The sequence below is a fragment of the Pygocentrus nattereri genome, chromosome 6 (genome assembly GCF_015220715.1).
Source record: "Pygocentrus nattereri isolate fPygNat1 chromosome 6, fPygNat1.pri, whole genome shotgun sequence".
NCBI classification, from domain to species: Eukaryota; Metazoa; Chordata; class Actinopteri; order Characiformes; family Serrasalmidae; genus Pygocentrus; species Pygocentrus nattereri.
Genome location: NC_051216.1, coordinates 33,738,938 through 33,751,133, shown reverse-complemented (window position 1 = coordinate 33,751,133; position 12,196 = coordinate 33,738,938). Strand labels below are relative to the sequence as shown.

The 12,196-nt window shown below is 38.7% G+C and overlaps 1 protein-coding gene across 5 annotated transcripts in view; it reads left to right on the top strand.

Annotated features, from left to right (window-relative positions):
- Positions 1–12,196, top strand: part of nalcn (sodium leak channel, non-selective) — a 177,778-nt gene that overhangs the window by 73,366 nt on the left and 92,216 nt on the right. For all 5 annotated transcript variants that reach the window (XM_017720920.2, XM_017720921.2, XM_037538951.1 and 2 more), the window contains 3 exons: positions 966–1,097; positions 7,226–7,393; positions 11,791–11,982. In XM_017720920.2, coding sequence (XP_017576409.1) covers positions 966–1,097; positions 7,226–7,393; positions 11,791–11,982 — 492 coding nt within the window. The remainder of the gene's footprint in view (positions 1–965; positions 1,098–7,225; positions 7,394–11,790; positions 11,983–12,196) is intronic.

The following is a 12,196-nucleotide window of genomic DNA, read 5'->3' as shown; positions in this document are numbered from 1 at the left end:
ATGCTGTTTTTAACAAAAAATGTTGTGCTAATTACTTTTAGCTATTTCTCAGACCTTTATTGATCCATTCATCATGAAGTATTCACACAATGTAAAAGCAGTTGTTCACAAAACGAATTTTCAGATGGTAGACTAAAAATGAAGGTTACAACATTCTATATGACTGCAACAAATTATTAATACTTCACACATGTGCAAACCCTGCCTGTCTATAGCAGTGTGTGCAGGCTAAGGAGTCAGGGACAGGTCTCAGAGAGCTGCATTTGGTCCGGCAGTGTGTGCTCAGTCCTGCTCTATTCTGCCTGTGATTAATAGGCTCTATTATGAACCAGCAGAAAATGATGGATCTGCTTCAATAGGGCTCTCTTTGGATCTCATTGAGGAATGGGTCAAGCTGCCCAGACATGATAGGGAATGTGCGATGCAGAAGTATTTTATTGTTGTGTTATTTTTGGTAGACCTCTTGTAAAAGGCTATAGATTGTTCTTTTTTCCTTTTTCCAATAGCAGTGTATTTTTCTTTCAGGCATTTTACATCTTTAGTACAACACCTGGCTTTCAAAATGTCTTTTTGCTTGGGGCAAACCAAACTGACTGATCTATTGCTGTCATACATATCAGTGAGAGATGAGATTTGAGGAAAGATTTTGACTTAATGTTTCGTAAATGAACCTCTCCAAGGAATTTTACGGTACTACTGCATGATGCTGCCCTAGTTTCAGAATCAATGCCCTCATCTTCAGACATATGATCTGTGTTGAGCTTCTAGTGCCACACCTAGTGCAGGAACCCACACGAATCCCATATCACTGCGGTTAAGCTAATGATCTATCTGTGAATACATATGCTTTTCTTAGAGCAGATGCTGCAGTACTAGAATGTGCCTGGGCACAGAGTTGGGCACAGTTTTCCTTTCCCGTACCAAATCACTAAAACAAAACCCTGTTTTGTGTCTTATTTCCACAGAAACTGATGCGGTCCTCTGTGTTCCACATGTTCATTCTGAGTATGGTGGCTGTGGATGTGATTGTGGCTTCCAGCAACTACTACAAAGGCAAGAACCACAAAAAGGACTACGATGAGTTCTACCTAGCTGAGGTGAGGCATCTGTGACAGCAGTGGTTGGCCACTTTGGTTAGTATTATAGAGCTGATGGAGCAATGCTGAGAGTTTAATTTTTTCTTTCTTATATTGTTTTGACCATCTTTCATGTTGGTTCTCTATTACTCTTTATTCAGAAACACTGTGGCTGTGACAGAAATGGATCTCTGTTTGCATTTTAGGACACTGTTTGGGCAGGGATGTAACAGAAGTATTGGACATGCGTATGCATAGCACACAAATGAAGTATTTTTTTTATAGAGTTCATGTTACATTTTGTAAGGGCAATATTCAGAATACATTTATTTTTTTACATTTTAGAGTTCTTGCCCACTTAAAAATATTTTAAAGAAACCGCATCAGTGCTGGTTTATTAACTATTTTAAAATCAGTGCATGGCATGTAGCAAACATGCTTGTTAGACAAACTCTAATGGGGACATCCATTAAGGGCTTCTTACAAACATCGAAGTCCCTGCTACAGCCTGAGTAGACTGATAAAACAGTGTGATGATCGGTTATTAATCTTGGTGTTACTCAGCTCTACTAAAGCCTGAGTAGACTGATAAATCAATGTGATGATCAGTTGTTAATCTCCATGTTACTGAGCTCTGCTAAAGCCTGGGTAGACTGATAAATCAGTGCAATGAGTCATATAGCATCATGGAGCTCTTAAGATTTAAACAAAGGAAGCTGTGAGGCATTGGAGAGTGGCAGGATGCTAGCTTCTCATGCTAATAATAATAATAATTCTTTATTTTTATAAAGCGCTTTATCAAGGACCCAAAGATACTTACAATTCAGAGTACATAAATAACACACTTAACACAGACAACAAGAGCGCAGTAATACAGAAAAAAAAAAGACAAAAAAGACAAAGCAGTATATGGGCAGATCTAATGAAGGAGCATAACAGACTGAGGGCAGGTCATGAGTATGTTGAGGCAGACCAGTTTACATAAGAACAGTAATGCTGTACAATGGCAAGGTCAGACATTGAAGGTATGAGGGAGGTTATAGGCAAGTGCGTAAAGATATGATTTCAGGTTATATTTGAATATGGAGAGTGAATTGGACTGTTTGAGCAGTAGTGGAAGAGAGTTCCAGAGTCGAGGGGCAGATCTTGAGAAAGCTCGGTCACCAAAGCCTTGGAGGTTAGATGGAGGGATGGTAAGTAGTCCAGCTGATGTTGACCTGAGAGAGTGAGAGGGTTTATAGGGAAGAAGAAGATCAGACAGATAAGAAGGGGTGAGATTGTTAAGAGCTTTATAGGTAAGCAGAAGAATCGTGAACTGTATGCGATATTTCACAGGAAGCCAATGGAGATTACCCCTGTTGGAGAACAGGGGTAATGTGGTGATGTGCGCGAGTGTGGGTGAGGAGACGGGTGGCAGATTTCTGAACCATTTGAAGTTTGTGAATGGAGGAAGAGCTGATTCCCGCTAGAAGAGAGTTAGAATAGTCGAGACGGCTGGAGATGAAAGCATGGATAAGGATTTCTGCAGCTGACTGAGAGAGGGATGATCTGATTATGGCAATATTGTGCAGATGGAAAAATGAAATTTTGACAATGGAGTTAATATGAGCAGTGAACGAGAGAGTTGAATCGAGGATGACACCGAGATTTTGGATCAGTGGGGAAGGAGAGATAGCTACATCATTAATGCAAAGTGTGAGAGGAGTTGTTTTCTTGAGGGTTGATTTGGATCCAATGTGAATAAGTTCTGTTTTTGCCACTATTTAACATAAGGAAGTTATGTTTCATCCAAGTCTTGATTTTACATAAGCAGGTTTCTAAGTGAGAGAGGGGTGGATTTTGAAATGATTTGGTGTTGAGATAAATCTGGGTGTCATCTGCATAACAGTGAAAATCAAGATTGTAGCGACATAGTATGTGTCCAAGGGGAAGGATATATAAAATGAAAAGGAGTGGTCCGAGGATGAATCCTTGTGGGATCCCTTGAGAGACGGCAGAGGTAGAGAAAGTATGACCGGAGAGGGTGACAAACTGCTGCCTGTTGGTCAGGTAAGATGTAATCCAGTCCAGGGCGGTACCATCAATGCCCAGTTCATGTAGCCTTGACAGGAGAACGCAATTGACTCACTGTGTCAAATGCTGCACTTAGGTCAAGCCGTAACGGGATGTTTAAAGCACCAGCATCTGCAGACACAGGGAGATCATTAGTGACCTTAATTAGAGCTGTTTCAGTACTGTGGAATGGACGGAAACCAGACTGGAAAGGTACAAAGAGATTATTAGATGTTAGGTGCTCTTGCAGCTGACTGGCAACAGTTCATTCGAGAACTTTAGACATAAAGGGAAGGTTAGAGATAGGACGGTAATTATTTAGGTCAGACGGGTCAAGGCCCGTTTTTTTAAGGATGGGTGTTACTGCGGCAATCTTATAGATTGAAGAAACCTGGCCAAGGAGCAATGATTGATTAATAAGGATGGTGAGATGAGGGACCAGGACAGATAGACTGGCTTTAGTTAGGGTTGTAGGAAATGGATCAAGAGAGCAGGTTGTGTTCTTGTAAGTAGTTATGATGTCAGCAATGAAGGAAGATTCAACAATGTTAAAGGCAGAAAGAGAGGAAGAGAATGGTTTACAGCCGGGAGGAAGAGTAGAAAGAGAATATTGAAAAGGGATATCAGCAGTAGTGGTTGCCAGGGAGCTATTAATGTTTATTAATAATAATAATAATTATAATAATAATGTTAATGTAGGAATGTGTTGCAAAGATTGGAAGAAGCAGCTACAATTCCATCAGGGGGTTTAAAAAGCTTGGTGACTGTTGAAAAGAGATGACCGGAGTTTGTGCTGTATTGATTTGTTAATGAGGCTAGAAAGATAAGTTGACTTAGTAGTATGTAAGGCATCTCTGTAAGTAGATATGTGTTGTTTATAAGCCTCACCATGAACAGTGAGCTTCAACTTCTTATAAAGTCGCTCCAGGCGGCGACCAACCTGCTTCATAGTACGGAGCTCACCAGTGTACCATGGAGCAGGAGTGGCACAGTTTTGGTTTTCAGAGGAGCTAGTGCATTTAGAGACTCAGAGAGAGCCTCATTTAACAACTTAGCATGAGCTTCAGGAGAAGAAGGAGCAGAGTCAACATGAAATGCAGAAGAAATGGACTGGATAAAAAGGAGAGGATCAACAGACTTAGTTTTACGGAAGGAACTACTCTTTTGAGTGGAGTGACAGGGCACAGCCAGAGGAGCAGTAAACAGTATCAACTTGTGATCAGAGAGTGGGAACAGTAGATGATGTGGATTAAGAACAGACAAGGAGGAAGAACAGACTAAGTCGAGGGTGTGACCTTTGTCATGGGTGGGAAAATTTACATGTTGTGCAACATGGAAGCAGTCAAGAATTGCAGTAAAGTCCTTAGCATGTTTACAGTCCTGAGCTTCTCATGCTAGCTGTTTTTAGCAGCTGGCTGACTTGTAGTAGCGCTCCGTCACTCTCGCAACGTGGCAAATTGGTGATACTGTAGATCAAACAAGACACTAAAGTGTCGCTTTCAGTTTAAGCGTACCTAAAAGGAGGACTCAGTTTGTCTAGTGTATACATTTTGGTTCACCCCTCAAACTACTACGATAGAATAGAGAAACCCAGACATCTAATAGTTGGTGTTTAAATGTTGTGATATGCTTTGACATGGATGCAGGAGGAGTGATGCAGCAAGGCAGGTGATCCATCACTGATGTACCAAACCAGCTAGTGTTTGCTGTTTGTACTAAGTTGACGTTGTTGAGAAACTAAAGTTTAGCATTGTTGTTGGCCACTTTTTTTAGCATTTGTAATGGGATAGCCGAGCACTGGTCACCAGACAGCTAAAAAAAGTTTTCTTTCTCAAATTATGACTATTACAAAAACTGTGGCTGTGCTTTTCCAACTGGTAAAAACAGCTAATCAGACATTTTGTCCCACTGTCTCCTGACAGATTTGTGAATTGTTCCACTGTTTGGCATAGTTTAAAACCACGATTAACCACCCAGGAGAAAAAATCAGTCTTCAAGCTTGAAATAAACAATGATTTGACGTTTATTGCGATATGTATCGATATCGAACAGCATGACTTTTGTTTATCGTGATAACATTTTTGGCCATATCGCCTAGCCCTAAGTGCATTGCGAGATTTTTGTTACTATGTAAGGAATAGAGTAAAGTTACATTAACAGGGACCATTGAGCCATTGAAAACGAAACCTATCAGACTCCGCTATCTGGCGAAAAGGAACATCTATGTACAGTTAATGCATTTACAGACTACTGCCCATCATACTGCTAAATCATTGACTGATAACTGTGGGTTGCTGCAGTCCTGACCAAGAATCAAATGTGTATTCTAGTCATGTTTTGTGCTTTTTTTTCTTGGTCCCTGTCCTCTCTGCTTGTTTCAGAGGTCTCCGGCTATAAACAGAACAGTTTGTTTCACTCACTTAATGAATACTGAATACTGACACAGCTTGATGATTAGAAAGTGTACAAATTGTTTTATTCATTCATGTGTTTAGTGTATATTAGGTATGTAAAGTGGCATTGTGATACCATTCAACTACATTTACTTTGGAATGTCAAAATCAATTATAGTATAATATATTAAAGTATACTCACATCTTTTTACCAAATTAAAAGTCTTGTCCTGTTATTAAACATAAAATTCCAACTGGTTGTTTCCACTGTTGATTGCTGATTATGTTAGTGGTTAAGATTCGCTATCTTAGGCTATATCTCCTCAATACCATGAAGATGCAGATTGGATAATTTTAACACTTTTATTTCCAAACCAAATTTAACAATGAAGTAAGAGTAACGTGTGTGTGTGTGTGTGTGTGTGTGTGTGTGTGTGTGTGTGTGTGTGTGTGTGTTCACCTATTTATGCAGAATCGTGACAACAGCAGCCAAATCCCTTGTGTGAGGGAGCTTCTGATCATATCAGAATGGATGAGCAGATTAGATTATACTGAAACCTATCCTCATCACATTCTGCCATCCTAAAGTCTGAGATTAAGTCAGGAGTGACAGTGTGGCTGCAAACAGCCTGCAGGCACACTCCTTTTCTCCGAGCTCTAGGCGTGTGTGCGCGTGTGTATGTTTACGCTCATGTGTGCTGTCTGCCACGCTCTGTCTGTGCAATCAGTATTCAGGTGGCACGGCAGGAACAAAGACAGATAGAAGAGTGTGGCCACCCGCCCACTCCCATCTGAAAGGCAGAGATAAGGCGAGGAATGCACACTGCATATTCACAGCCCGGTTCCCAATCCATATCAGCTTTAATCCAGTTCACGTTTCCATCTGGATCCAATGAATACATAAGGACACCAGCTAGTTTTGTCTTCTCTTGAGATTTTTTAGCCTGTGTACCCATTCCCTCATGTCTTTCACAGCTACAGGCATGTTAAAGCTGTCTTCTTGATTTCCCTAATGTTTGTGTTTTTATTAACTCTAACATGTTTTTCTGTCTTTGGTGGCTAAGTTACATCTGCATACGTGATTTTTCACTCCATTTGCCTTTGTATAGCTAGTGTTTTGTTTGGTTAGGTTTTTATCTTAAGTGCTATTTGGACGGGATTATACATCCTCCTCCTGCTTCATCCACATTATAGCCATCCAGCTCTGTTAGAGCATATCAAGGTGTATCTTGTAGGCCTGGGCAATGGGACTATATAAATGAATATTGTCTATGATTGATAATCAATCAATTACTCAACCTGTATTTAGTCTCGGAGAACACTGAGAGTGCCCCTCATTTACAATGTATAAATAACCAGATAGCCATGTGTAAAATATCATAATTTAGCAATGGCATGGGATACTATAGAAACTGCCTAGCAACACTTTAGCAACCAAACGGAATATCATAGTAACCGCTGCAGAACCATTCCGCATTTCCTTCAGGAATTCTATTTTTTTTATATATATTGCCTAGGCCTAGTATATTACATTAGTCATGGGTTTCAGGTCAGGGTTTTTTGCTCTGAGAAGACAATTGTTTTAACCCATTCCTATAGGTCATGTCCTACAGAATGCCTACATTAGGACCCAAGCCATCAGCCAGTAATGTAAGTATCTCTCTTTCTCCCTCTCTCTTTCTCTGTTTCTTTCTGGATGTCCAGGTTGCCTTCACTGTACTGTTTGATCTGGAGGCTCTGCTGAAAATCTGGTGCCTAGGCTTTACAGGCTACATCAGCTCCTCTCTTCACAAGTTTGAGTCTCTTCTGGTAGTGGGCACCACATTGCACATCTACCCTGACCTCTATCACTCTCAGGTGACCTACTTTCAGGTAGGCACACTAACTTGCACATGTCGGTTCTACATAAGCTTATGTATGTACATATGGGTTAATAGCTCAGGTCCGCTTCGGCTTCTTTATAGATGCTATTATCTCACTTCGAGCCCACTGGAAAATGCAAAGAAATTCTGTCACTTGATACCACATTGTGTTTGTAAGTAGCAGAGAAGATATTGTATTATGATTTATGAAGGGGACATACCAAACACTAAGAGATTCTGAAATGAATGTAAATATTCAAAGGGTCTGCTTTTCACTCAAATTGCTATTCTGGTAATATAATTTGTAATGAAGGTTTTAAATTAATGCAAAACAAGCATACTTATTTTTTTTACATGAAATATGTTTTGTTTTATTTATGCTACATTCCTGCCAGTCTAAATATGTCACCCTAAAACTGGGCACAGTCTGCCCTAGTTAACTTATAGTAATTAATATTATATATAATATATAATATAGCTGTACAGCTCCTCCAAATAGTGATTAAAATGCAAAACAGTTTCACATAAACAGACTATAATATAACATTCAGAGAAAGCCTGTTTTCTTCATGTTCTTAAGCTCCTGAAGGAGATATGGAAATGTATAACTTTTTTAAAAGGGTGTTTCATCCTCTGGCTGGGGCTGTTTAAAGATAACCTGGGATTTCTCTGCTTTTTAGATCTCACTTTATCTTCCATTTTAAAAGAATTTAGATTTTCTGACAGCAAGTAAGTGAGGATGTGTGTGTCTGTGTGTCTGTGTGTCTGTGTGTCTGTGTGTCTGTGTGTCTGTGTGTCTGTGTGTCTGTGTGTGTGTGTGTCTGTGTGTGTGTGTGTGTGTGGCTGGCTTCAGTGACCTTGAGATAAGGGTATTATCTGGAAAGGTGATGAACCATTAATTTCCGGGCTATTAGACCAGTGAAATGATAGCATTCAAGCGTTGTATTGTAACTTCCCTTCATTACTCGGCTAAAGCGTGCTTATTGTAAATCTACTCTGCTAACAGAACTGTTTTGTAATCTGTTATGACTGAGTACTTGACTGATACTTTAAAGTAAACATGCTTGGTTTGATTTTAGTATAAAACAAGCAAGTTTTTTTTTTTTTTTTTTAAATTTCCGGGCTTATTCTTGTTAATTAAATGGACGACAGGGCCATTATTTTATTCACGACCATCTCAGACGGATTTTTGTGTGGAGGCAGCACCTGCTAGGTGGTCCAATGGTAATCAGGTGCTAATGGGGGGGTAATAATGCATACCGCTGGTTGCTGTGGTGGAGCTGGATGAAGACGGCTCCAGGCAGCTGGAGGAAGATGGGAGAAGGCATTGAGGCTGCTTTTTTATTGACAGGCCTCATTAAGGACACAACCTGCACTCCGCTCAGTCCTCTCTGCTCTCCACAGGAGGAGTGGGACGCCAGCCGCATGCCACCACGCTTTATGAGCAAAATATTCTTAGCTTCTCAGTGTGTGCGGGACAGAGTGTGTTATAGAAGAACAGCTTGTTCGATGATTCAGCCTCCATTTTGAACTAGGAAATGAGTCACCTGAATCATTAAGTCTATTTCTTGTTCATGTTGTTGGTCACACAGGTTAGGGATATGATTATGATCAGTTGAGTCGTGTTGTATTTTTGTGTTGTTTCTGCTCTTCAGTCTTCTGTTTGAATTAAGGCAGATAATTTGTTGTGATAGTGATTCAGTCCTGTGGAGGAAAATAATTACTTTATTTTAAAAAAATAAACAATTTGAGTCATCATTCTAAATATCAGAGTGAACACAAATACTTGTTATGCTGGTGTCATAAGACCCTATTAAGAACAATGTTGCAAATACAGTTCAAGATTTTATTTGCTCCCTAGAGGAAAGCCTCCTAATTTATTCTGTGTTCCACAGCTAAAGGTCAAACTAAGCTTTTGTCATCTAATTTGTTAAAGAAAAAAGGACTCCCCTCTTGTGAATAATCTTTAGTCATAAATGTTGCTCCTCTTCACATTTAATGTTTGAGAGTACTTATAATCAGTGGAGAACCATGACTATTAGAGCAATGCCTTCAGTTCTGGCTGTAAAAGGCAAAAAGCCCACCTCTAATACAGGGCTAGGTTCTTTAGTCTTGTGGATTTTCTAATAATATGTTAAGACTAAGCCAATATTTTATTTTGGATGTTCTAGATCAAATACAGACATTTACAGGTTATAAATACTACTACTACTACTACTACTACTACTACTACTACTACTAATAATAATAATAATAATAATAATAATAATAATAATAATAATAATAATAATAATATGATACATTTTATTTCATAACACTTTGGACAGGACATTACAAAATGTTGAATCAACTGTAAACTATTTTACAATATTATCATCGCTGACAAATTAAGTATAAAAATGACAGCAACAGTAATACTGCATTAAAATGTGTAGATTTAATAAACTTAATGCTATCAGATGTTTGAGGAAGAATAAAAGCACAGTCACCAACATAACTTGAGTGAAGAAGAGTGAGGAGAGCAGATTCATAAATGTGATTTGTAATTGGTTGTCCCTTCAAAGTTGCATGTGTAATATTCAAGCGTACACTTGTAGTAATAAATCATTGATATGCGAACACTGCGAACTTTCTTAAGAAGGAATTCAGTATGAATTCACGTTTCATAAATGAGACCCCGGATTTGAATTATTTTTGTAAAATAAATAAATGTATTTTTCTTTATTTTGGTTAACAGTTGCACTCCTGAAATCTGGGAGTGCTGCAGCACTCTCAGTACCCTTACTTCCCTGGCCTAGAGTGACATTGGTTCTTAGAATATTGATCCCATCCATCAGAAGTCTAAATGTAATGTCCATTCCTAGTTACATTGTGGCAAATCTGGCATGTAAGGCCTTCTGTTCAGGTCCTGAAGGACTGTCCAGTGGGAGAGTATGCTTTACTGTTTTTCAACCAAAACTTAACAAAGAAAAAACATGTTAAAATACATGTGGAGTTCACATGAACATGATATTTCTGTTGAATAACAATGAACTAAAATAACAGGCTTTTTTCAGAAATCATTACGACTTCTCCGAAGGCCTAGGAGATATCCCCTCTACTTATTAGTCCATCATATTATGATTAATCTCAATTTTCAGAATGAAAACATTTTGTAATATATTTGTCATGATAATATTCTGTTAAATAACAGATGAACAGTTAATTTACCATTAAGAGAAACTATAGCTCATTTCAGTGGAAGTAGTTTGTTTCAGCCAGACCTACGTACCATTAGATTAGCCGTGCTGAGATGTTTGATAAGTGCATCCAGCAACGCTGTGACAGATGTGGATGTACTCGTGCTATGAGTTGGCCTTTTCCCTGAATGAGGCTCAGTGATGAAGTAGTTGGAAGAATCTTGGGCATGAAGCAGCTGATTGCACCGCCAGGATCAATAGCCATTCCCTACACTTGATCAACATTTGACCATGATGCATTGCTCACAGATTTGTTGTCACCCAGAGCAATTTGGGAACTGCTGAAATAACAAAGGAATGTACAGTATTGTTATTGTGGAGGAAAATAAAAATCAATGTGTGCTGTTTTCATATCAATACTTAATCAATGCATTCCTTTGTGTCCCATATTCATAGGATGGTACTGAGTGTGGTGTTCTTTCTCTTTCTTGAGTTAATGTTGCACTGGTTTAAGAATAGCATTGTTTTAATCACCTTGAACTGAAATCAACCTTTTTTAACTGACCTTTTTTCCCTTGTTAGTTTGTGTGCCTATTGTCTTTCATCCTTTTCATCCCACCACTGATTTCTGCAAAAACTTTGTTTCTGCAGCTGTTGACTTTCACACAACACACAAAGTGAATAGAGTGCAAAATTAGATATAAAATGATTAATTGTTCAACCCTAGTGTTTGTTTATTTGAACTTGAGATGTGTGTGTTTTCAGTTGGGAGCTACTAAGTATTGACAGCTAGGAAACAATGTTTGGACACTTCAGGCTTTTACTTTAATAGCAATACAGAATGAACAAAAAATGACAATTAAATTATTAATCACATGGCAACTAAAATATCATGACCTAAATCCACCTATCATTGGGCAGAAATGCTCAGCAAAGTAACAATGTGCTTAACAAAACAGTTCACTTATAAGTCACAGTATAGAAGGAAATATGCTACGATTTTGAATTAAAATTAGTAAATTCTTAACAACAAAACTTCAACAAAATAAAAAATTTTGTCTAGAATTCTTATTTTAAAGCATGAACAGGTTTGCAATTAAAATTGTTTTAAGTAGAGAAGTAACCAAAATTGAATCCAAGTTCTGTTTATGTAACAAGGCTTTTTTTTCCTTCTTTCAAAGAAATACACCCAAGAGAACAGAGCTCTGAATGTCTTTCATTCCTGCAGGTGCTGAGAGTAGTGCGGCTAATCAAGATCTCACCCGCGTTGGAGGATTTTGTGTACAAGATCTTTGGTCCAGGAAAGAAACTTGGCAGTCTTGTGGTGTTCACAGCCAGTCTGCTCATAGTCATGTCTGCCATCAGTCTACAGATGTTCTGCTTTGTGGAGGACTTGGACCGCTTTACCACCTTTCCAAGGGTAAACTCTTTTGATATGTTAATCTTTAGACATGGGTTGATTGACTTTAGCAGAGGTTAGCTATAGTGGAAGTTAGCAAACTCAGTAGCCAGGTAAATATTGCAAAAAAAAAAATCACCTGTCTAGCAGATACAAAGCAAGATCAGCATCACTCTGCATGCCCTTTAACTCTCCAGATACGTAGAAGAACTCAGGTTTGTGGTTATCTAGCTTT